This window comes from Carettochelys insculpta, chromosome 28, assembly GCF_033958435.1.
Source record: "Carettochelys insculpta isolate YL-2023 chromosome 28, ASM3395843v1, whole genome shotgun sequence".
In the NCBI taxonomy this organism is placed as follows: domain Eukaryota; kingdom Metazoa; phylum Chordata; order Testudines; family Carettochelyidae; genus Carettochelys; species Carettochelys insculpta.
Genome location: NC_134164.1, coordinates 14,295,956 through 14,322,721, shown reverse-complemented (window position 1 = coordinate 14,322,721; position 26,766 = coordinate 14,295,956). Strand labels below are relative to the sequence as shown.

Genomic DNA, 26,766 nt, shown 5'->3' with positions numbered 1-26,766 from the left:
TGTGGACAAAGCTGGCAGTGGGCTTTGTTGCAGGGAAAGGTTCCAGGACTGGTGTTCCTGGGGTATAGACTGTGGCTGTTAGTAAGGATCCTCATGAGGTTGGGAGGTTGTCTGTAGGAGAGAACAGGCATGTCGCCCAGGGCCTTCTGGAGTGTGGCATCCTGATTAAGGATAGGTTGTAGGTCTTTAATAATTCGTTGCAGTGGTCTGAGTTGGGGGCTGTAGGTGATGACCAGTGGTGTTCTGTTCTTGGCTTTTTTGGGCCTATCTTGGAGTAGCTGGTCTCTGGGTATGCGTCTGGCCCTGTCAATTTTGTTTTTTTAATTCTCTTGGTGGGTAATTCAGGTTTATGAATATTTGGTAAAGTTCTTGTAGTTTTTGGTCTCCGTCAGTAGGATCAGAGAAAAGATCAGAACACCACTGGTCATCACCTACAGCCCCCAACTCAGACCACTGCAACGAATTATTAAAGACCTACAACCTATTCTTAATCAGGATGCTACACTCCAGAAGGCCCTGGGCGACATGCCTGTTCTCTCCTACAGACAACCTCCCAACCTCATGAGGATCCTTACTAACAGCCACAGTCTATACCCCAGGAACACCAGTCCTGGAACCTTTTCCTGCAACAAAGCCCACTGCCAGCTTTGTCCACATATCTTCTCTGGAAATACCATCACTGGACCTAACCAGGTTACTCACAGAATCACGGGCACTTTCTCGTGCTCCTCTACTAACATCATATATGCCATCATGTGCCAACAATGCCCAGATGCTTTGTATATTGGACAGACTTCTAACTCCCTTAGACAAAGGGTCAATGGGCACAAAACAGACATCAAAACACTCCAGATCCACAAACCAGTTAGTCAACATTTTAATGGAATGGGGCATTCTGTCAATGACTTCAAGGTATGTGTGTTACTGAAGAGAAATTATCGCTCCGTTTTAGAAAGAGAAGTGGACCAGCTGACATTTATATTCAAATTCGGCACATTAACACATGGTTTAAATTGTGATGGGGACTTTCTGAGTCACTAGAGGGGCTCGTCTGCATACTTGGCTCAATCTAATTCTTGATCTTCCCCCCCACCCCTCCACTCTCTGATTTGCTCACCTTGATTATCTTTTTCTGATTTGTCCTCCTTGCTTACTGTTTTTGGTTCTCTGTGTCTTAAATATTGAGTCTGTTCTGGTCTGGCTATGGTCTGAAGAAGTGGGTCTGTCCCACAAAAGCTCACCTAATAAACTATTTTGCTAGTCTTTAAAGTGCTACTTGACTGCTTTTTGTTTTGATAGTGTATAGACTAGCACGGCTTACTCTCTGTTACTATTCAACAGTATTGTGTAGTGCCAGTACAGGTTGCTCGTCCCTCATCCAGCACTCTCTGGAACTGACTTGCCTCGGACTAGGATGAATGGAGGTCTTCTGCCTTTGGCCACCCAGTCTGTTGCTCCTCCCTGCTGCCAGTCCCCCTTTTGCCCTTTCTCTCACACCTCCAGCCCCGTAGTCCCCTTACCTCCTGCCTAGACCTCAGTCTGACACCAACCAGCTGTGCTGCTGGCTGTGGAGGCAGGCTCCATCCCCAGCTAAGCTGCTGCACATGGCCCCACAGGCTCCGCTGTTGGCTCTAGCTCTGGCTCCATGAATACCGGATATGGCCATGGCCCCATAGGCATTGGATATGGCTGGGCTCCAGCCCTGACTAGGCTGCTGATGCATCCACGGTCTAAGTCCTGCAGAAGCCAGCTCCAGCCCTGCTTGGGGTTCTGGCTTTGGCTCCTGCCTGGCCACTGGGTCTGGCTGGGACTCCAGCCAGAGCGCCAGCACAGTCCCAGCCCAGTGGGGACCAGGGTAGGCCCTGGGCAGGCTTCTGTTGTGGCTTTATCTCTGCAAAGGCCGGCTCCAGCCGGGAATACAAGCCCTGCTGGGCTCTCCATCCCTGAGGGCATTGGCTCTGGACCTGGAGACTTTCTTTGACCCTGGCTGGGCTGCTAGTGTGACCCCAGTCCTGTGGGCACTGGACATGGCCATGGCCCTGCAGGCACCAGCTCAAGTCCCAGCCCCTTGAGTGCTGCTGATGCAGGTCCGGCCCCAGCGCAAAGGAGGCCTGTTCCAGCCCTGGCTGGGGCACTGGAGCTTTCTGTGACCCTGGCTGGACTGCTGGTACAGCTCCGACCCAGAAGGCACCAGGTTGTCCCTGGTGAGGCTGTTGGTGTTGCCCCAAACCCCTGGAGACAGACAGGCTCTGGCTGGAGATACAAGCCCTACCAGGCTTCTCTGCCCAGGGTGGCCGGCCGGCCTCCCCTATCACTGGGCTCCGACTGTCCCTCCCTCCCTCTAATAGCCTCCCAACCCGGGTCTTTGGTCCAGTAACATCCATGGTCATGCTAGACCAAGGATATTGCCTGACCAGAGAGTGCCAGTTTTGGGAGGTTAAACCTGTACCAGAGTCCCTCAGCAGAGAGTGGCATCTTCAGGAAATTCTATATTAGCACAGACTGAAGAAAAAGAACAAGGAATATGAAAGTGAGAATTCCATGTGTGTAGCCAATTATATTAATTACTGGTGGGAAAACAATCATATCAGCTAGTGTAAATCAATAATACCTTGAAGGTTTTGACCCATAAAATTCTTAGCATCTTGTTTCTTCTTCTGACCTCTTGCTCCCTTGTAAATATTGTTCTCACTAGTACCTAAAATATCTTGCTTACTTTACTGGCTGTTGCATCCTCCAGTTATCACCCAAAAAAGTCTGATTTGTTTCTATCTTCATTTTTTAAATCACAGACCTGGTTTCATTTTGCTTTCACTTAGTTATTTGCTTTGTGTACTACAATTAAAATACTATGATGTCTGTAAGGTAGTAAAGTCTTGACATAAAATAATGTGTAAATTAAAGATATTAAGAATGGTGTCCTTAGAGTTAAAATACAAGTGCTGATATGTTATGGGAATAGCTCCTGTTTTCCAGCCTTGTGGTTAATGCTTCACTTCCCCCTGTACAGTATGTTGCACTCCACATTAGTGTGGATAAGCTCTAAGGGGCTTGTATGGCCTAAATAGTTGTGTCCTAGTTTATGTGCTGCATATTTAATCTATTGCTTTCTGCTTGGTTGTTCTGGTTATTCTTGTGAAACCTACACAATCTAGGATATAGACAAGATTTTTTACTTTTTTACTGTATTACTTGACTTGTAATTGATTCATTTTACAGGTGTGAGAGACTGATATCATATTATGTTGAATTGGAGGTGATCATGGTGCCATGAAGGAATAAATAGGAGCAGATGGAAACAAGGCAATCAGTCCTGTTTCCATGCACACGTTCTTATTTATTTAAAACAAGAAAAAAAAAGGGAGCTGTTTTTGGAGGTGTTAATGACTTTTTTTTTAAAACTGTGTCTTGACACATGATTTATTTTTGTATTGCTGTGTTTTTAGTTATCCAGAAATCCGGATAAAATACAGTGCGTTATTTGTCTGCAGAAGATAGAATCATTTTACATTTCTGGTTTGTTGTAATGCAGGGTGCAAACTAAAAGCTACTCTAACCTGAAATTTAGGTAATTTCAATTCTTACACTAAATGCCTTCCTTTTTAACAAATGTGTGATTTATTTATTCTAGCTTTGTGCGACAGACAAGATCCTGGAGTTTGATAGAGACTTCCGAATTAAGCACTATGCAGGAGATGTTATGTGAGTTTCCTTTCTGTGTTAGAGGATGCACCTTCTAGTTGTTCTTGTCCGGCTTTCATATATTGTGTTCTGATTTCTCCGATAAACACAACAGATTTAAAATTAAATGCAATATAACACTTGTTCTTGCTCTATGGTATACTGTTGTCTTCTTGGAAGTTAGAGGCAATATCAAAAGAGGAGGGAAAAAATTAAATTTCCCGAGACTCTTCAGTCTTGTCTACACAAGAAAGCTGTACTGACCCAAGAAAGCTGTTTAGTGTCATATCAACATAGGTTAAATTGATTAAGAATACAATTAATTGAATTAACAGAGGACATCTTTAAATTGAAACGAGCGTTCACACAAGATGCATGCAATAATCTAGCTAACTCTTCTACAGATTTTTTCTACACACAAGCTTTACCAAAGTACAGGTTTGATCTCTCTGGACCAGACTGGTCCTGAATAAGGGTATTTGCCAGAGTGGGTGGTCCCTTGCTGCCTGCCTGCTTGCCTGCTATCTAGTTGGTGGCTCCACATACAGCCCTGACCAGCACCTAGCTGCTTGCCCCTGCTGGGCTGCCTGCTGGGCTGTCTCAGCCCTGCAGTGGGTGGCCCTGGCTTCACTGTGGGCAGCCCCAGCAGATCTGGGAGGTGGGCCATGTCTTCCTGGCTCATGCTGGTCTGCTGTTCCCAGTCTGCCATTCCCTATCCCCAGGGGCTAGGGTAGCTCCCCCACTGCTGCCAGTCCCAGCTACTCCCAGCTAGCTCCTTGCTCTGGGCTGCTGAGCTCTCTGGTCCAGCAATATCTATGGTCCTGCCAGACTAGAGAGTACCAGATTTCAGATGTGCCACTTGTAGCTATTTTGGAATAATTATTTTGGATATGGATTAGAGTAAATTGGAAAAAGGCACCAGAATAAGAGTGTTCATATTCATACTGATTCCAGAATAACTATACTGGTATATTTCTCAATACAGACAAAATCTAAAGAAGCATTAAATAAGTCTGACTTTTCTTTTGTAGACACTGGCTGAAGCATCCTAATGATGGGAGAATTTGGGACATTAGAAAGATGACCAGTCCAGGGTTTATGGAGTCCATAAAGTGATAGTGGATTGCTTGTGGAGTCTCTGCTGAATATGGTGTTATTGGTAGACACAGCTGACTCTGAAGCAGCCAACTTTCTGTGGTAGCATAGGGGAAAAAATGAGGCGATAATTCTATGGTTGAAACTTGTGCGCTGCTTGTGGCTCAGAGCATGCAAATCCAAGAGGACAGAAGTCAGTTGTGAAAGAACCTGCAGATAATTCCAGAGCCCACAATTTGCTGGAGGAAATTATTCTGAGCACTTCTCATCTGTATATTTAAAAGCGCATTTGTAAGTTAGGGAAGGATCATGCCCATTTTAAAGGAGAAACTGAGGCACAAAAAGGAAGTGATTTTACCCCAAAGGTTATACAGCAAGTCAGTGGCAGTTCTGAGAACAAGCCTGGCCCTTTTTCTTCAGTCCCACACATTGGCCATTTTTAGTCTCTCGAATGTGATTCCATGTTAACATACATAGCCTCTTCCTAGCAAATATCCAGAAGCTGGCCATGGTGATATCTGTCCTCTGTGCAACTGACTGTTTATCTCTTTCATAGCTATTCAGTCACAGGATTTATTGACAAAAACAAGGACACTTTATTCCAAGACTTCAAGCGCCTAATGTATAACAGGTAGGAGAAAAATCGCGATCCGACAATCTGTTTTCTACACTATTTTTATATTATGGCATAATATGTTCTTATAGTCTAGTTCGTAGATTTTTAAGACTAGAAGGAGCTTTATGATCATCTAGGATGATATGAAAGCACAGGCTGGAGAGTTTCATCCAGTAACTTCCACATAAAGCCCATAATTTCTGGGTGAACTAGAACATATCTTTTCTAGGATGAGAGGTAATCTTGATTTAAAGGTTTCAAGTGATTGGAAATCCACCGAATTGCCAGGTAAACTGTTTCATTCATTAATTATATTCACTGTACACATAATGCACATCATTTCTAGTCTAATTGTGTCTAATTTCAGCTTCTCACTGTTAAGTTATCTTATGCCTGTGTCTGTTGGATTAAGAAGCTCTTCACAATAGGAACTCTTTCCCCCATGTGGGCCTTAATCAAATTGCCCTTTAACTGTCTCTTGGATGAAATATCAATTTTGAATTTCTTTAGTCTCTTGCTGTAATGCAGGCTTGCTTGCAGCTTTTTTTTTTGAACCCTTTCCAATTTGTCAGCATCCCTTTGAAGTGTGGGCAGCACAAAGAACAAGTGTGCCAGTGACGGTCTCAATAATGTTTTCTACAGCAGTGGTATCTCCTCCTTACTTGTCAGTGTCCCACTTGCCTGTACATCAAAGGATTACATTGGTTGCCTCACCTGCGACCCTACAGGACGAGCTCATGTTCAGTTGATTATCCACCATGATTCCAAGCCCCTTCCAACTTTGTTGATTTCCAAGATCCAGTCCCCCATCCCATCTCTTCGGCTGTACTAAAATGCATACTTAACAGGCGATGCAGGTTACTTGGTACAGCAGACATTCTCCTCATTGTTTACCATTACCTTGATCTTTGTGTCATTTGCTAACTTGCCAGAAATGATTTAAATGTTTTCATTTGAGTCACTGACAAATATTGAATAGCATTGAGCCCAGAACAGAGCCTGGTGGGACTCTACTGGAAATAGCCCCATAAATGAAGGCTCCTCCATCTATTATTTTTCTGGACTCTTCCAGTTTTAATTCATTAAATGTGCTATAGTGATCATTCATAATGTCAGTGATTAATCAGAATGTCACGTGTATGCCCCCGGGTATCTCTGTCAGCCATGCTTGTAGTCCGGTTAAGCCCTGCTACCAAGTTAGTTTCACAAGAACTGTTTTCCATAAAAATTATGCTGCACTTTTCTTACTGGCTGCATCCCATAGCAGCAGCAGCCTTCCCATGATGTTGTCCAAAGTTGGAGTCGGGTTAACTAAGCTGTGGTTACTTGGATCATCCCAATTACCTGTTTTAAATGCTGACACTTTTTTCCAGTCTTCTGCAACTTCCCCAGTATTCCAAGATTTCTCAGCTAACGTGAGTGGCTCACAGAGCTCAATGCCAGTTCCTTAAAGGTGTGTGGGTCAAGCTATCAGGTCTTGCAGATTTAAAATATTTAAGTTTGTTAGATGCTATTTAATACCCTCCCTATTTACTACCAACTGCACCTCGCTAGTCTGGCACCCTTGGGGTCTGACCGATGCTGTATGAGAGAATTTGTCAGACCACAAGAGGTTAATGTTGTCCAGGCTTTTAGAAAGCATTTAGGGGTAAATTACAGCTAAATAACAGCTCAGAACACTGAGAGCCAGGACTGTTGGCTGTAAACAAACTTCATCTGACACTGGGAAACATGGCCATACCCATGATTAATGGTTGTCTAGCTAAATCATGCTGGTTTACAAACGTTACTGAATGAGAGTGTGCCAGACTAGAGAGACTCAACCTGTATTAAATAGAAGGCATTTCATTATCACTGTAAGATGACTGTCTGCTAGCTTCTTTCCAACCACAAGATAAAAATATTAATGAGCACTTCTGCTTTTTCTACATCATTATCCCTGCTGACAACAGATTTTTTTCCATTGGTACCTTTTCTTCCTTTATTAATTGTCTGCTCTTTATAATTAATTATTTATAGTCATTGCTGTCAGCTTCTTTTTCTATTTTTGAGTATTTTAATAGGATTTTTTTTCACTTTCACGTCTGGAATTGAATGCTTTTAGCATCCAAATCAGCAGTTGTCTAAAAATACTTATTGCTCAACTGTGTGTTTATTCTACCCACACGGTTTTTCTTGTTTTCTAGCTTTGAGAGATGGTCCTTTTTAAAGGGTCAAGTATATTTCTTCTTCGAATAGTGGCCCTGTGAGTGCTCCACTCTGGGTGTTGGTGCATCCTTCCGCTGGCTCTTGGAGATTCTTCCATAGCTGTAGTTTTCTTGCTCCATCCACGCACAATAGCATCTCCTTATGCTATCTGGTGCATGTGCGACGCAGGCTCCTCAATTCCTGATCTACTGTCCTTGGCTGCAGATAGCGCATCATGTCTATGAAACAAGTTAGTGAGTTAGTTCATAGTTAGTTTACCCCTTTTTTTCCTAGTCTAGGTTCTTCTCCCTAGTTTGTTACTGTTCCACAAAAAAAAAAAAAAACCCCAAAAACCAAAACAGTTGTTTGTTAGAGCCAGTTTTAAGTTACTGTGTCACTGCTGTGTTGGGCTCCCTGGGCCTTAAGTGGTGCAAATCCAGTGGTCACACTTCTTGCATTAAGTGCCTGGATGTGGTTCATCGGACACAATCGTGTGTCCTTTGCTCCAGCCTCACAGCAAGAGCTTGCAGAGACTGAGCCAATTGGCTCAAAACTTCTTTTTTAATATGAAAAGTCCCTACAGCCGCTGGCCTTGGATAAGCTGTCCACTAAAGAGCCAACAATTAAATATACAGGTCTAGACTCTAATCACCCAGCATCTTCTAAATCTTCGACCCCAGCACTAGACCCATGGCCTACCCATTCCTGGCCTTCAGCATCATCTTCATGGGCTGTTTACTGGCGCCGCCCAAACGAGCTCTCTCAGAGCCAAGATGTAAACGCTTGTCATCGGCACTGTCAGTTCTGTCGAGCCCGACAACAGCTAAGGCGGGGTATGCTAAACATGCAAAGACATTGGCTCCGCCCTCAGCACCCTACTTGGCCCACAAACGGCACCGCTCGTGATCTCAGCACCAGTCGGCATTGCATCATAAGTCCAGGGTCAAAACGCTACCTCACTCCTGAGTGAAGACTACCGTGACAGCATTGGGCCAGTGACCCCTCAAAACCCTCCACACCGATGCCTTCGGGGTGACAGGGTGAGCACCACATTATCTGGTGATGAGAATGAAAGGGTGTAGGGGAAGCCTTTTTCCCTAACAGAAAGAGATCCCTTGGTGCTGGGGTCCAGGGATGGTTGGTATGGTGCTGAGTTGGATGGGCATGGTGATGGAAGGCAGGGCTCTGATGTTCTGGATGGTGCCAACTGGGTCTGAGAGCATGGAGACCGTGTATGCCACGAAGACCACTGCTGCTTTGGGTGAGAGTAGTGATGGGCAAACCATGGCGGCGGCGGGGGCAGATATGGCATGGTAGGTGGCACGTCCTGCTATTCAGGGTGCACTGGACTAGATTGTTGCAACATCACACTTGGGCATCCAGAGCCATGTCCACCAAGAGTTGGGAGTCTGGTGTAGGAAGTGCCAGACGATGCTGAACAATGAGAGAGAGACGGGGAAGTAGGCGGCCCCAGAGGGAGTCAGTGTCAAGGGGACCAGTGGCACAAGGATACTCCCTCCCCTTCACTTCTATACCCCTACCCCCTCCCTTGCCCCATCCCTTTTCAGGGACCCCTCTCATGAGAGTATGCTCAACCAGCAGGTCCAACAACTCCTCTGTTTGGGGGCTGTCGAGCTGGTTCCAGTGGAATTCTGAGGCAAGGGGTTCTACTCCACTTATTTCCTCACTCAGAAGAAGAGTTGGGGTTGGAGACCAATATTGGATCTCGGGAGGCTTAGCAAATATATGCTCTACATGCGTTTCAGAATAGTGACTCTTGCTACCATTATTCTGGCCTTGGACAAGAATGATTGGCTCTTGTCTTTCGACCTTCAAGATACATATTTCCGCATCACCATGCATCCGGCTCACAGACTCTTCCTTCGCTTCGTGGTGGGAAACTTGCTGTTCATATTGGGTCCTCCTGTTTGGTCTCTCCACTGTGCTGAGAGTGTTTTCCAAAACTCTGGGAGTGGTGGCTGCTCACCTTCGGCATTGAGGGTCATTATTGTCCCCTGCCTGGATGACTGCCTCCAGAAGGGTCCATCATTCCCTGTAGCTCAGCACATGGTGCATGCCACCCTGTGGCTCCTGCTCAGTGTAGATTTCCATATCAATTACAAAAAGTCCATGCTTCAACCCACTTGGTCCCTGGAGTTATAGGAGCGCACACAAACACCGTCACTGCCATGGCTACCCTGCCCATTCAGTTGTTTCACACTATGTGCAACCTCATTCAGGTAGTGTGCCTATAACCTAACAATATGGTGCACACCTTCCTTACGTTGCAGGGACAAGTGGCTGCTACTACGCGAGTGGTCAGGCTGGCCAGGCTTCATATGGATTGCCTTTGGTTGTGTCAGGTCTTTTGTTATTCCCTGGCCGGGGAACCACTCTCTAAGGTGGTGGCCATTCAACCACATGCTCTTGCTTCTCTGCAACGGCAGACAAGCCCAGGCAATGGCCTCACTGGTGTGCCCTTTCACCAACCGCCACTGTCCGTCTCTCTCACCATGGACATCATCTTGCTGGGTTGCCAGGGGAGGGGGCCGATATAGGGCCGCATATGATGCATGGCAAGAGGTCATTCATGGAACAAAGGCTCCACATCACCCTCCTCAAGCTCCAGGTGATTTGTTATGCCTACAGACACTTCCAGCAGCTTCTTACCCTCAGGTTGGTTAATATTCTCACTGACACCACCTGCATGAAGTTATATCAATTGCTGGAGGGGGGTCTACTCCCAAGTCCTAAATGCCCAAGCCATAAAACTGTGGACATGGTGCATCTCACATGAGGTCACCCCTATGGCCTCTTATCTCCCAGGTGTACTAAACGTGACAGCTGAAGCCCACAGCAGATCATTCACCAACCAGTACGAATGGGAAATCAATATGGCTGCCCTCAATCAAGTGTTTCACCTTTGGGGTCAGCCACATAGAGACCCAGTCGCAACCAGGGTCAACAGGAAATGTTATCAGTACTGTTCCAGGATGGCTCTCAGGAGACGCACCCTCAGGGATGCCTTCACCATACCATGATACACATTCTCTCCCATTCTGTTAATCCACAAGCTCCTATGCAAGGGCAGGCAGGACTGAGCCCATCTCATTCTGGTGGCCCCAGCCTGGCCCAGACAAACCTGGTAGCCTTACCGCTTTTGGATATCAGTAGCAGTTCCTTATACATTTCTTCCTGTCCACGATCTCCTGTTGTGGGACTTCATCTGCATGCTTCACCCAGGTCCCCTTAAGCTGCATCGTTATGCGTGGCTCCTTCCTGGCTCCAAAATGCCAAAATTCCTTGTTCTGAAGGGGTGAAATGCATTCTCCTCAACAGTAGACAGGAATCTGTATGCACGTCCTACCTTTACAAATGGTAACATTTTTCCTATTGGATGGCTGCCCATCATTTTGCCCCTCCTCACCCTGTACCTTTGTCTGTCCTTCTAGACTGTTTGTTGTACCTGAGTGAGTCAGGCCTCAGCCTTATTACTGTCTGAATGTATGCCATGGCTATGGCGGTGTTTCACCAAATGCAGGATGGGTTATTGTTCCTCACCCAACCAGTTACCAAATGGTTCCCAATGGGTTTCCAGAATACCTTCCGTCAGTTCAGTTGCTGGTACCCCTTTTGGAACCTCAGCTTCATTCTTCAGTGCCTTATGAAGCCACCCTTTGAACCTCTGGTGACATGCTCCTGGCTTCACCTATCTATGAAAGTCTCATTTCTTGTGGCCATTACGTTGGCTAACTCGCCGCTTTGATAGCCGAGCCTTCTTACAGAGTGTTTAACAAAAATAGTTGCTCTTTGACCTCTTTGACCTCATCCCAAGTTTGCCCCTAAGCTTCCTTCTTGCCCCTAAGGTTCCATTGTGGTGGGGAGGGACAGCTCAGTAGTTTGAGCATTGGCCTGCTAAACCCAGGGCTGTGAGCGCAACCCTTGAGGGGGCCATTTAGGGATCTGGGATAAACAGATTTCAAAAAAAAAGGAAGCTGGTGCTTGGTCCTGCCAAGACGGGGCAGGGGACTGGACTTGATGACCTCCCAAGGTCTCTTCCAGTTCTGTGAGATGTGTATTTTACATCAACAAAGCCATCATCTTATCAACCTTTTTTCCGACCCAGCGCATGCAGCATGGCACGCCCTGGATGTCCACCGGGCATTGGCCCTTTTCCATTGACCATATGAAGCTGTCTCTCAAATTTCCTGGCTCTTCCTGTTCTTTTCAGTCAAGTCTAAAGGTCTGCCTGTATCGTCCCAGCAACTTTCCAGGTAGATTTCCACCTGAATCCACACCTGTTATCCAGGTCATCATAGGGAGCTGCTGAGCACAGTTACTGCCCACTCAACTCGAGAGGTGTTGGCCACGACAGCCTTTCTCAAGAACATACACCTCATGGAGATTTGCAAGGCAGCCACATGGTCCTCCAGTAATAAGTTTGTGAGACATTATGCTATTTTATCCTCCATTTCTGCGTCTATGCAAGTGGGCCAAGCCGTGCTGTCTACTGCGGTAGTAACTGAGCTCCAAACCCACCTCCATTCTGTGACTGCTACTTGCTAGTCACCCAGAGTGGAGCTCCCACAGGGACGTTACTCGAAGAAGAAGAAGAGGAAGTTACTCACCTTGTGCAGTAATGATGGTTCTTTGAGATGTGTATCTCTGTAGGTGCTCCACTTCCTTTCCTCAGTCCCCTGCTTTGGAGCGTTGTGCTCTAATTGTCAGGTAGGGAAGGAGTGGAGGAGTTTGTGCTGTGCGTGTGCCAGATAGCTTGAGGAAATGCTACTGTGCCTGTGCAGCATGGGAAAACTATCGCTATGGAAGAATCTCCGAGCACCCGTGCAAGGACGCACTGGCACCCAAAGTGGAGCACCCATGGGGGGCACATCTCGAAGAACCATCGTTACTGCACAAGGTGAGTAACTTCCTCATTCCTGGTTTGGGCTCCTATTCTTTTGGCCCATGATTGCAACAACTAAATTTTGCTTCTCTGATCAGTTGTCTTTATCATGTTGTAATAGTTATCTTTAGATGGGAGTAATACTACTTGTGCTAGGAAATTGCCTGTAATTCTTAGAACCTCCTACAGTGCTTTACTAGTGGCAGCATGAGGCTGGCATTCTGTGTCCTTCTGAGTGAAATCCCCCCCAGGACAATGCTGCTTTTCTTTCTACCCATTCTAGAGGTATATTTTAAGGAATTGTTTCACCTGTTCTCTAGTACTGTTCTTCTATTATAGGCCCATCTCCAACCAATGCTCCATGTTGTGACTGAAGTTGATTTTGTATGTAGATGCATAAGCATTCTTGGCTTCTCACTTCTGAAGGCAGTAATGGAATACCTGTTCTGTCTGCTCTATTCTTCCTATATAGGTTATATCTAATGATCCTGGTTTCAGTGCAGGTTGAACCTCTCTAGTTTGGCATGCTCTCATCCAGCAAGATCTGTAATCCATCATGATTTTAGTTAGCTGCATGACCACATCATGGGTGTGGCCAAGTTTTCCATGGTCCCATAAGGTTTGTTTATAGCTGCCAGTCCTGGCTCTCAGTGTGTACTGTTGTTTAGTTCTAATTTAGGCCTAAATGTCTTCTACAAGCTCAGGAAGCAATGGAAATGTTGGTAGTGCTGCTAGACAATACTGACCTACCGTGGTCTGGCAAATTCTCTTGTTCGGCACTCGTCAGAACCCGAGGGTGCCAGACTAGAGAGGTTCATCCTGTAATACCAGTTATGTCCTTATTTTTATAAACAAATATTTCTAATTTCTGTAAGTTTTGGCCAGGTTTCTAGCATCAATATTGTAGGCAGTTAACAATCCTTTAGGCAGTTTGTCCTTTAACTTCTTGGTTATTTATATTCACGATGCCTTAAGTATGGCTTGTTTCTATTTGTAATAGTTACTTTTTAACAGCTTCCCCTTTTTGTTGCTACGTTAATGCCCAGTCAATTAGTGAAGCTAGTCTGTCACCAGGAGTATTGCTTCTCCTGCTGCTGAGGTGAAGGTTTTCCAACCTGAACTGCCTCCACTCCCCAAAAAAAACAGATCCAGTGTTTCATGAACCTAAATCCTCTACTTTATTTCACTTAGCAGCTGTCTGTCGATTATCTTCTGTTTATCTTGTCTTGCTTGTAACCAGAAAAGATTCCAAGAACCACCTGTACTTTCTCCTCCTGCAGGGTCCCTTGTATAGCATCCCTGATGGATCAGTTATGTATACCCTTGTTAGAGGCATGACCTTAACTGTGACTTTTATTGATCTTAAGCTACTGATCTTATTTTTGTTCCCTCTCTTAAGCACATATTTGTGCTGGTTAGACTAGTGACTATAAAGAGGAAATCTCACAGCCATTTTCCATTATCTAGCTAAGAGAATGTGTTGCCATACTACCAGGGTATTCATTAATAACCTTTTACTGTAAGTTAATTAACAAACAGTAGAGTTTCTTAGCACTAAACTGATGAATTGGCTTAGTCAATCATGCCAAAAGAACTGGGCTCACCATCAGTCTGACCCAGAAGTTAGTTGCCTAATTTAGAGCACGGTAAAATTAGTTACTGCCAGTGACATTTTGATAGAATCTATGTAAGTAAACAAATTGCTTCCTTTAACTCTTGCTTGTAGCTCCAATCCTGTGTTGAAGATGATGTGGCCTGAAGGTAAACTGAGTATCACAGAAGTGACCAAGCGACCCTTGACTGCTGCTACCCTTTTTAAGAACTCTATGATTGCACTAGTAGATAACCTGGCATCTAAGGTAATGATTTGACTGTCTGAAAATATCTGACTTAGAATTATAGGGATGTGTGGATCCTGTTTACAGTGTATCTAAGAGCTTCCTGCTTTAGAGTTCCAAGTTCATCAGAGTCATATTATTTTTGCCTTAAGCTGGAGTCCCAGTGAGGCCACCAGTCATAAATAGTTCTTAGCGTGCTAAGCAAATACTCCTTACTTTTAGCAAAGCTCTTGAAGTTTGTGGAGTGTAATGCTGAGAAGTATTCTTTTTAAAAAATCGTCTTTCAGTACAAGACCGGTTGTGTGGATGCAAAGTAAAGAAGAATCATGTGAGACTTTCTTCTTATTGATGTGAGAGAGAGGGAGAAGGGGAGGACATTTTTAGCTGAAATGTAGTTGGCTTAGAAAATGTAGCCCAAGATAGACACATTTAAGCAAGTGTGGGAAGTCAGAATGAGAATGCTGCAGTAGAACACACATGAGCAGCTGGACAATGTTGAGTTGTGTGGTCAGAAGAGTATTTAGTAATTATAGGTTTCTGGAAATTATTGATACCAGGTAGATTGACAGTATATTGATAAGAATAAGAGGTTTTTAAGACCCGGCTTGACAAGGTTCTGGCTGGGGTGTTCTTGCTTGAAGCAAAGGGCTGGACTAGATGAGGTCCCTTCCAGCCCTATGATTCTAAGAATAGTGAAAGGGGTACTTTAATTAAAAAAAAAAAAAAGGGGGGGGGCACAAATGACTTTGAAAGCTGCTGATATGTATTAAAACACTTAAAATAATAAACCCACAATGATCAAGATTCCTGATATTTTCTGAGAACTAATGACTGGTTGGGAGCAGTTGCTGGTCCCAGGTGCAGAGAAGAACCATTAGCTCTGAGGTGTTAACCCCAAAGAAACACATTGTACTAAAGACATTACTGCTATGATAAGAGGAACTGATGAAAGTAATTTTCAAAATGATATTTTCCTTTTTGGTCCTATGGCAGCCACATCACACTTTGTGTCCAAGTTAACATTTTCCATTTATCTGACTTTGCTAGAGTACTAATAGCAGTTAAGCTGGTCAGTCAGAATACAATCATATTATAATATCAGTGCACACAGGAAAGGAGAAACCATCTTTACGCGATGGCCACATCAATACCACCCTGTACTGTAAACCCACTGACCGCTAGTCCTACCTTCATGCGTGCAGCTTCCCTCCCAGACACACCCACACGGTCCATTGTCTACAGCCAAGCACTAAGATATAACCTCATTTGCTCCAACCCCTCCGACAGAGACAAACACCTACAGGATCTCTACCAAGCATTCTTGAAACTGCAATACCCACCTGAGGAAGTGAAAAAACAGATCAACAGAGCCAGACGTGTGCCACGAAGCCTCTTACTACAGGACAAGCCCAAGAGAGAAACCAACAGAATACCACTAGCCATCACCTACAGTCCTCAGCTAAAACCTCTACAGTGCATCATCAGGGATCTACAACCCATCCTGGACAATGATCCCCCACTTTCACAGGCCTTGGGAGGCAGACTAGTCCTGGCCCACAGACAACCTGCCAGCCTGAAGCAAATCCTAACCTGCAACTACATACCGCACCACAGTCACTCTAACTCAGGGACCCATCCATGCAACAAACCTTGTTGCCAGCTCTGCCCACATATCTACACCAGCAACACCATTACAGGACTTAACCAGATCAGCCACACCATCGTGGGTTCATTCAGCTGCACATCTACCAACATAATTTATGCCATTATGTGCCAGCAATTCCCCTCTGCTATATACATTGGACAAACTGGACAGTCTCTACGTAAAAGAATAAACGCACACAAATGAGATATCAGAAATGGCAAGATACAAAAACCCGTAGACGAGCACTTCAGTCTCCCGGGCCACACACTAGCAGACTTAAAAGTAGCTATCCTACAGCAAAAAAATGTCAAGACCAGACTCCAAAGAGAAATTTCTGAGTTAAAATTCATCTGCAAATTCGACACCCTCAACTCAGGATTAAACAAAGACTGTGAATGGCTGGTTAAATACAAAAGCAGCTTCTCCTCCCTTGGTGTTCACACCTCCAGATCAACTGCTGGTAGTAAGCCTCACCCTTGCTGACTGAGCTAACTTTGTTATCCCAGCCTTGCTCTGGCTTATTTATACCTGGCCCTGCAGATTTCCAGGACCAGCATCTGATGAAGTGAGTCTTTGCTCACGAAAGCTCATGCTCAAAACTTTTCTGTTGGTCTATAAGGTGCCACAGGACCCTTCGTTGCTGTTACACATCTTTAATTCATATATGTTATAGGAAACAGTGTATTAAAATTGTACAATGTGGATAACTTGCACTAGAGGGTTGGATGGCTCATGGTGTTCATAAGGGAAGGTGGAGTCTAACTTTTAGGTTATCCTTTGAAATCCATCCCAAATAAAAGTTTATTAGTCCTAAAGTGTGGAGCCCAGAATTGGACAGAGTACTCAGCTGAGGTCTCACCAGTACTGAACAGGGCAGGACAGTTATCTCTTTTGTCTTATGTGCAAGAATGCTGTTAGTATTAGCTTTTTCTTCTTCGAGTGTCCCCGTGGGTGCTCCACATTAGGTGTCGGGCTCGCCCGGCGCCGCAGATCGGATCTTCCAAGCAGTTTCTGCCGGACCGCGCATGCGCCGGTGCGCGCCACTCCCCCGCGCGCTCCCGGCCACGTGCGCGATCCGGTCCCCGCCAGTTCCTCTTAACCGCCGTCGGCTGCAGACGGAATCCGACTAGGCTAAGGCCAAATAGCGTATTCAACGACTTTATCTGTTTTTCTTTCAAAGTTTTTTTCAGATACTTAGGCTACTATGAGTTAGCCGGTTGTTATTTTGCAAAAAAAAAAAAAGAGAACGAACAACAACAAACAAACTACGAGCGGGACAGCTTCAGCCAGTCCCAGTAACAAGCGCCGGAGGCCAGGAGCTACGGCCATCAGCCCTCCTGCTGAGGCAGGCCATCGCATGGGGAAAACAGCACAGGGAAGGTGCTAAGTACCCACTTAATAAAACTCAAAGACTCACCAACAATGTCCTTTTCAGGCTTTAAAAAATGTGAGTCCTGCCGAGAGGCGATTAAGGAGAGACAGGGAGATGCGGCTTAAAATGCTGCTTTGGATAAGGCCCTCCAGCCAGACGTGCCGGAGCGGCCGCAGCAGGAGAGACCCTCCGGGGCCCATAAAAGGAAAGCTGCCTCCCTCACTCCATCAGCGCAGAAACGGAGGAAAGTCTCCCCAGCCCGATCCCTGCCGGCAGCAACAGCGAGCGGGACGGGAGGAGCGCACAGCCCCCAGCCGCAGCAACAGCTGATCGGCGGCGGCAGGGAGAGCCACGTGGAAGCGGCTCAGCCTCCGATGATCAGCCAGCCGCCCCGCACCGCAGGCAGGGCAGCGGCTTAAAACTGCTTTTCATAAGGCCCTCCAGCCAGACGTGCCGGAGCGGCCGCAGCAGGAGGGACCCTGCGGGGCCCATAAAAGGAAAGCTGCCAAAAACGGAGGAAAGCCTCCCCAGCCCGATCCCTGCCGGCAACAATAGCGAGCGGGACAGGAGGAGCGAGCAGCCCCCAGCTGCAGCAACAGCTGATCGGCGGCGGCACGGAGAGCCACGTGAAAGCGGCTCAGCCTCCGATAATCAGCCAGCCGCCCCGCACCGCAGGCAGGGCGGCGGCTAAACAAGCGCCGGTACCGGCGGCACCGCAGGCAGCGGCACCGACCCCCGGGGAACCGGCGGTGCAGAGCGCGCAGGCACGCAGCCTGCAGGCACCGGAGCACACCGCACCTGCGGCACCGCCCTCCAGCGTGCCGAGCTCGGTGCGCACGGGGCCGGAACCCCCTGTACGTCAGGGGGCAGAGTTACCTCCTCAAGGGAGGGGGAAGGCTGCACACAAGAGGAGGCATTGCAGCCCCTCTCCGCACAGGGCTGTGGAGTTGCTTTCTCACAGCCCTCCACTTATGCTACAAACTCCAACCAGAAGGCAGGGGTCCCCCCTAGCCTACCTGGAGCCCCCTTCTCCATTTTTTGCAACCAGCCTCACCCTGGCTGGGACCACCTTCACCCTTCCTGGGGTTTGAACCGCTGGACTATTATGCAAAATCGCTCTCTCCAGCCCTCCCCCAGACGCAGAGGGTATGCACCAAGGGAGTGGTCTAGGTCACCTTCCCAAGAACAGTGCCTATACTGCCATGGTCGCCCCTACCGCGCGGGGCATAGACACCATTGGCTATCTACCAGGGAAAGATCCCCACAAACAATCTCGTACCCCCGAGGGCAATTGCGACCGGGGACAGAGACTCAAGCATCTCAGGGGGGACTGGTTATGGAACCCTGAGATTTTCCCTCGCAGACCTGTAGTGAGAGGGTGCACCATCACCAGCAGGAACCGGAAGGGTCCACAGAGACGTATCCCAGTGGTTCCTCGCTCTCCTCCCCGGATGAGGCTACGGCCCCGGGGGACGTCCATCCTCCGGACGATCTCAAACAGTTCCAAGAGCTGTTTTACGAGGGTGGCCTTCACGCAAGGCATCCAGACAGCTAAGGTGCAAGAGAAACACCATAAGCTCCTCAAAAATCTGAGACCTCCGGCCTCCTCCAAAATAGCAATACCGCTTAATGACGCAATCTTGGAGTTTGCCACTATGATATAGCAGACTCCTGCGACTATTCCGCCTGTCCACAAGAGAGCGGAAAAAAAAACAAAAACAAAAACAAAAACTTCGTGCCGACAAAGGGCACGGAGTTCCTGTTCAGCCACCCACAACCAAATTCCTTGGTGGTGGAGTCGTCACAATGTGGGGGAACAGACAAACATGCCAAAAAGCTAGAGCTGTTGGGCAGAAAGGTCTACTCCTCCTCCACTCTACTGTTGCGAATGGCAAATTACGCAGCGCATCTAGCGAACCATAATTTCGATAACCACATTAGGTTAACCTCCCTCATGGACTCGCTTCCAGAGGGCAAGAAACCAGTGCTCAAGGCCATCATGCAAGAAGGCTACGCGGCCTCGAGGACGGGAGTTCAGATCGCCCTGGATGTTGCGGACTCAGCAACAGCGTCCCCAGTACCACAGGGGTTACGAGCAAGGGCGACATCAACAGCACCAGCAGTACAGAACTCCCAGGTGTCGTTCCCAACACAGCCGTGCGTCCTCGGGGCAGGGCCAAAGGCCACAAGTTTGACACACAGATCCAGGGCTGCGCCATCACTACCGTCGCAAAGTCATCCGAAGCGGTTATTCCACCATCGCCTGTGACCATTCTATAACCAGTGGCGAAGGATCACCACAGACAAATGGGTGCTGGAGATCATAGCCACGGGGTACGCCATCCCCTTCCAGTCGCTCCCACCGCCATGACCTCCACCCAGGCCCCACCTCCAGGAGGCCTCCCACGTGGCGAGGCTCAAGCAGGAGGTAGACCATTTCATGCTCATAGGGGCAATGGAAAGAGTGCCGGAGCAACTGCAAGGGAGAGGGTTCTACTCCAGGTACTTCCTCACGGGGAAAAACACAGGAGGCGGGAGGTCCATCTTAGATTTTCGAGGCCTCAACCGGTACCTGCGCAAGCAACGCTTTCGGATGATCACAATCGCCTCCATCCTTACGGCACTAGACGATGGAGATTGGTTCGCAGCCCTCGACTTATAAGACGCGTATTTCACATAACTATTCATCCGGCTCACCTACGATTCCTCTGGTTTCTCATGGTAGGCAAAGAACATTTTCAATACAAGATCCTACCGTTTGGCCTCTCCTCGGCCCCCAGAGTCTTCACCAAGCCCTTGGCAGTGGTGTCAGCCTACCTGCACAGACAGGGGGTATTTATATTCCAGTATCCGGATGACTGCCTACTCAAAGGGGCCTCGAAGGAGGAGGTACTACACATAATATGCGTCACAACAGGCACGTTCTCTCACTCGGCCTGGTTATCAATCTGACAAAATCAAAGATAGACCCCTCGCAGGACATACAGTTCGTAGGGGCACGCATAAATTCTATTACAGCGAGGGCGTATCTACCAGAGACTCCCTTTCGGGCCGTCGGCTCCCTCGTGCAAGTCTTCACCTTCAGCCCTGCGGTGCTGGTTCTGACGTGCTTACAGCTGCTGGGCCACATGGCAGCAGCGGCGTTCGTACAACAGAATGCCAGGTTACACATGCGCAGCATGCAGCACTGGCTGGCAAGCGTATACAACCCGGCAGCACACACTGTTCACAGGGTGGCGCCGCCCACAACAGAGGTGCGCAAATCCCTGCAATGGTGGGTAAACCCCGAGAATCTGCTAACAGGGGTACCCTTCCACCAACCACACATATTGGTTTTTCTTACTACAGACGCCTCCCTCATAGGGTGGGGAGCACACATGGGCGAAGAGGTGACGCAAGGGCTGTGGTCCTCCACGGAGCAGTCACTGCACATAAATATACTGGAGCTCAGAGCAGTGTTCAACGCCTGCAGACACTTTCGAGACCGTATAAAAGGCAAAGTAGTCGGGATCAGTATAGACAATACCTCCATCATGTTTTATATGAATCGACAAGGAGGAGCTCAGTCCCGTGCCTTGTGTGCAGAAGCAGTCCGGTCGTGAAACTGCTGCATCGCCAACAATATAACCCTGGAAGCCTCGTACTTCCCAGGCGTTCACAATGTGAAGGCAGACCAGCTGAGCAGGCGTTTCGCACTCACGCACGAGTGGCAGATCCGTCCCGATCTGCTGCAACCGATTTTTCATGCATGGGGTTTTTCCCCAGATAGACCTGTTTGCTACTAAGCACATCAAGAAGTGCCCACGATTCTGCTCCAGGGCAGGACTGGGACGGGGGTCCCTGAGGGACGCCTTCGCGATCTCTTGGAGGGGCCCCCTGCTTTACGCTTTCCCTCCCACAGTGCTCATCCACAAGGTGTTGCAGAAAGCCAGGAGGGAAGGAGCCTGAATGATCCCGATAGTCCCAACGTGGGATCAACAGCAATGGTTCCCCCTACTCCTGCGCATGTCGGACTGGCCACCGATGCCCCTTCCGGTGGCGCCGGATCTGCTCACGCAATCCCAGGGGTCCATAGTGCATCCGCACCCCCAAGGCCTGCGACTACAAACGTGGTTAATCCATGGCTCAGCTCCCTAGAGAGCACATGTACGGAGGAAGTGCAGCAAGTCCTAGAAAGTAGCAGGAAGACTTCTACCAGGAAGACCTACAAGCAGAAATGGACTCGCTTTACGGCATGGTGTTCTACCAAACAGCTAGCCCCCTTTTCGGTGCCTATGGCTGTGATATTGGAGTATTTACTGGACCTCAAGAGAGGAGGACTCTCGCTATCCTCGTTTAAGGTCCACCTTGCCGCCTTTTTGGCATTCAGACACGGAGAGACAGGGCACACGGTGTTCGCCCATCCCATGGTTACCAGGTTCCTTAAAGGGCTGGTAAACCTATACCCCGCCCCCCGCTCGGAAACCGCTTCCACCTTCGTGGAACTTGGACCTGGTGCTTAATGCGAAAAGGGGACCACCGTTCGAGCCTTTGGCCACGGTTTCCCTCTGCCTCCTTATGATAAAGACGACCTCTCTTCTCGCAATCACGTCAGCTCGCAAGGTGAGCGAGCTTGCGGCAGTTATGGCAACGCCACCCTGCGCTGTTTTTTCCAAGGAGGCGGTAACCATACGGCTGCATCCAGCCTTTGTTCCTAAAGTTTCTTCTGAGTTTCATACTAACGAACCTATTGTTTACCCTCGTTTTATCCAAAGCCTCATAACTCTGACAAAGATGCGCGCCTACACCTCCTGGACGTGAGGAGGCGCTAGCTTTCTATATAGAAAGGACCAAGTCCTTCCAGAGAATGGATAGACTCCTAGTCTCTATCGCTCCCAAATCAAAAGGAGAATGTCTCTCTTCGCAGAGAATCTCGAAGCACATCGTATCTTGCATTAAAAAGTGCTACAAACTCAAAAAGACTCCTTTCCTGGCCATGCCCAGAGCTCATTCCACTAGGGCGGTGGCAGCATCAACAGCCCTTTTTCAAGGGCGTTGCGCTAAAAGACATTTGCAGAGTGGCGACCTGGTCATCCTGTGACACCTTCGCCAAACATTACGCCCTTCACAGGGTATTCCAAGAGGATACCCGTCTCTCGACAGCGGTCCTCTCGGGGACAAGCTGCACATACTCCGATTACCCACCTCCTATCTTGGGTTACTGCTGGGTAGTCACCTAATGTGGAGCACCCACGGGGACACTCGAAGAAGAAAGAAAGGTTACTCACCGTAGTAACGGTGGTTCTTCGAGATGTGTCCCCGTGGGTGCTCCACTACCCGCCCATCCTCCCCGCTTCGGATCTCGGTTTAGTGTTTTGCAGGAGCATCCGAGGCGGTTGGTCAAGGAACTGGCGGGGACCGGATCGCGCACGTGGCCGGGAGCGCGCGGGGGAGTGGCGCGCACCGGCGCATGCGCGGTCCGGCAGAAACTGCTTGGAAGATCCGATCTGCGGCGCCGGGCGAGCCCGACACCTAATGTGGAGCACCCACGGGGACACATCTCGAAGAACCACCGTTACTACGGTGAGTAACCTTTCTTTTTGCAACTGCATCACAAGTCACTTATGTTCAATTTGTGATGCACAATAAACCCAGATCTTTTTCAGGAGTATTCCCAATTTGTAGTTGTGTAATTGACTTTTCCTTTCCAGGTGCATTACTTTGCCCTTTATTGATATTCATCTTATTGTTTTCAGACCAGTACTCTAATTCGTCAGGGTATTATTGAATTTTCACCCTGTGTATGCAACCCCTTGCAGATTGCTTACAAAGTCTGCAGAAAATACCATACCATACGCTCCACTCCATTAACTAGTACTGGACTCAGGACTGACCTCTGTGGGATCCCCCAGAGATTTTTTCATAGTTTGACAGTGCAACATTGGCAACTAATTTTAGTGTGGTAACAGCGAGGGAGCCGTGCTAGTCTATATACTATGAAAACAAAAAAGCAGTCAAGTAGCACTTTAAAAACTAACAATAATTTATTAGGTGAGCTTCCGTGGTCTGTCCCACAAAAGCTCACCTAATAAATTATTTTGTTAGTCTTTAAAGTGCTACTTGACTGCTTTTTTGTTTCTTCAGTGTGGCTTTTCAACCATTCGTAATGACTAGAACTCCTCAGCTATCAAGGTACAACTCCTTAACAAGTCAGTTTGAGAACTGTAAAGTGCCCATGAGTCTGACCCTCAGGAGCCTAGCAGTGCAAATTGCTGCTGCCAGAGCTTACTCCACTGCTCTAGTTCTTCTTCATTATGGAAGGACAGGCCATAAAACTTGGCAGGATCAAGATAGTCTTTGCTCCATGTTGCACAGCAGACAGTCCCTGATGGCACTGACTAATGGCTTTCAGTTACCTCCTCAGATTTATTTGCTGCAATATATTTAATTTACATTTTTTCTCTATTTACCTTTGTTTAGTGAAGACTTAAAATGAAAGAATTACAGAATACAGTATCATATCTAAGTGCTGTTGTACTATCATCATCAACAACAACAACCAGGGGCTCAGCACCCATTGGAGTCCGATGCCTCCCTCACTATTTCCTTCTGTCTTTTTCTGTCCAGTGCAGAATGGCTTAGTTTCTGTAAACTAGCTCCACACCAATCTACTATAGCATCTACCCATGATCTGTGGGGTCTGCCTCTCCTATCCGAACAGTCCATTATGTCAAATACCAAGTTCTTGATTTTTGCTTCATTGTTCATTCTGCAAATAAGCCCGAATAGCTGTAACTTGTGTGTGTAACCTTCAACAGTAGGAGAACAACAAGTCTTGTGGCACCTTATAGACTAACAGATATTTTGGAACTTTGGGCAAAGACCCGCTTCATCAGATGCATGAGTGAGGGGGTGATGTCAGAGGGGTATTTAAAGAGTGGGGTCCCAGTAAGAGGGAGGGCCAGAGCTGACAAGGTCTATTCAGCAAGGTGGAAATGGCCCAGTATCAACAGTACTCATCAAAAGAGGAAAAAACAAGTCAGATCAGACAGGGGGATGTGAACAAGACTTCTTGTCGTTCTCGAAGCTACAGACTAACACGGCCACCTCTCGGATACTTCAGCAGTAGGCTCTCTTTTGGCTGTATCTTCCTATATAATTCCTTGCTGGTGACTTTATGCATCCATCCTATTCTCAGGATCTTTCTATAACAACTCCCCTCAAATGCCAATATAATTTTCTTCAAATCTGTCATTCTCAGCCATGTCTCACATCCATACAACATACTGCTAAATACACGTTTTCAAGATGCTCCACTTCATTCCTAAGCTAATCGCTTTGCTTTTCCAGATGTTATCCATTGCCTTCAAGCTTGCACTTGCTTTCGCTATTCTATTCACTATTTCCTTCTTACAGTCTAGATCATGTCATGTTGCTCCCCAGATACGTGAACTTCTCTACATTCTCGAGTTCAATGCCATCAACACTGATATTCCTTCCTATTTCCTTATCTCCAGATACCGTTGTTTTTGTTTTATCAATGTCTATAATCAGTCCATACTGCTTCCCTTCCTCGTTTAACACCTGTACTGTTTTTGTGAGCTTCTCTTCATCTTCTTCACTGATAACTATATCGGCCGTGAACCTCAAGTTGTTAATTGTCATCCTTTGCACCGATATCCCTTCTACCTCCTCCTTGATCTTGTCACAGGTGGTAGAACACGGAACAATGGTCTCAAGTTGCGGTTGGGAAGGTCCAGGTTAAACATTAGGAGAATCTTTTTCACTAGGTGGGTGGTGAAGCCTTGGAATGGTCTATCTAGGGAAGTAGTGGAGTCTCCATCCCTGGAGGTGTTTAAGTCTTGGCTTGACAAAGCCCTGGCTGGGCTGATCTGATGGGGTTTGGTCATGCTTCGGCCAGGGGGCTGGACTCGATGGCTTCTTAGGTCTCTTCCAGCTCTATTGTTCTATGATTCTCTTCTGTAAACTAAACAAGCCCAAATCCTTGAGCCTCTCCTCGTAGGTCATGTGCTCCAGACCCTTAATCATTTTCTTTGCCCTCCACTGAACCTGCTCCAGCACATGCACATCCTTTTTATACTGGGGCACCCCAAACTGGACACAATATTCGAGATATCAGAGAGGTACCCATGTTAGTCTGAATCTTCAAAAACAACAAGCATTCCTGTGGGGCCTTATAGACTAACAGATATTTTGGAGAATAAGCTTTTGTGAGCAAAGATCCGCTTGTGCCCTCACCAGTGCCGAATAGAGAGGAGCAACCACTTCTCTAGTTCTGCTCAAAGTGCTCCTCCTAATGCACCCTAATATGCCATTAGTCTTCTTGACTACAACGGCCCCCTGTTTACTCATATCCAGCCTTTCATCCACCATAACCCCTAGGTCCCTTTCTACTGTATTGCTGCTTTGCCAGTCAGTCCCCAGCCTTTAACAATGCTTGGGATTCTTCCATCCTTGGGGATAACTTCCTGGTACAAATGCTGAAGGAACTGACCATGGACCCTTGTGCAGCTTGACCTGGTACTCAGAAACAGGGAAGAGCTAAGAGGAAAAATAGAAGTAGACGGTAACCAGGGCTACAGAGATCATGAGATTATGGATTTCAGGATTCTGACAAAAGGAAGAAGGGTGAGCAGTAAAATACAGACCCTTGATTTCAGAAGAACGGACTTTGACTTCCTCGGAGAACTGATGGGCAGGATCCCCAGAAAAGCTAATATGAAGCTTTAATATTAAAGCTAATATGAAGCTTTAATATGAAGGAGTTCAGGAGAACTGGTGGTATTTTAAAGAAGTCTTACTGAAGGCACAGGAACAAACCATACCGATGCACAGTAAGAAAAGTAAATATGGTAGGCAACCAGCTTGGTTTACCAGGGAAATCCTTGATGATCTTAAACTCAAAAAGGATGCATACAAGAAGTGGAAACTTGGACAGATGACGGAGGAGGAGTATAAATATATGGGTGTAGAATGCCCAGGAGTAATCAGGAAATCAAAAGCATGACTGGAATTGGGAGGCTAACCTTCTGCCTGAATCTCTCACACCTCAGGTCTGGCACTTGCAACATCCCTCATGGGGAGGACTCCTAAGAAATACCCACTGGAAGCAGCAAGATTGGCAATTATGTGTGTGAGCAGCAGATGTCACTTGCCAGATAAAGGACCACCCAGGTTCCATCCTCTGCCCGCCTGTCCCCAGCATGTTTTCCTCCAGGACATGCTTCTCCCCTACAGCATGATGCTCAGTTGTGAGCAAATGCTGCCTGAATGCAGGCGTGTCCCTGGCCCATGTGCAACACTGCTTTGTCAGTTGCTAACCCCATGCAACTTAGTGGCGGCTTGTCATGGGAAGGTGTCCTACCATGGAGGCCAGAATAAGGCCAGGCCTCTGCAGGAACCTTGTGAGAGGGACCATAGTGTCCCCAT

General features: G+C 47.3%; 1 protein-coding gene across 1 annotated transcript in view; it reads left to right on the top strand.

Moving 5' to 3' along the window:
• The window catches only part of MYO1D (myosin ID), a 385,815-nt gene that overhangs the window by 133,106 nt on the left and 225,943 nt on the right, over positions 1 to 26,766 (top strand). Inside the window, exons 12-14 of the mRNA XM_074978817.1 lie at positions 3,632 to 3,702; positions 5,333 to 5,407; positions 14,209 to 14,341. Of these exons, the coding sequence (XP_074834918.1) occupies positions 3,632 to 3,702; positions 5,333 to 5,407; positions 14,209 to 14,341 (279 nt within the window). The remainder of the gene's footprint in view (positions 1 to 3,631; positions 3,703 to 5,332; positions 5,408 to 14,208; positions 14,342 to 26,766) is intronic.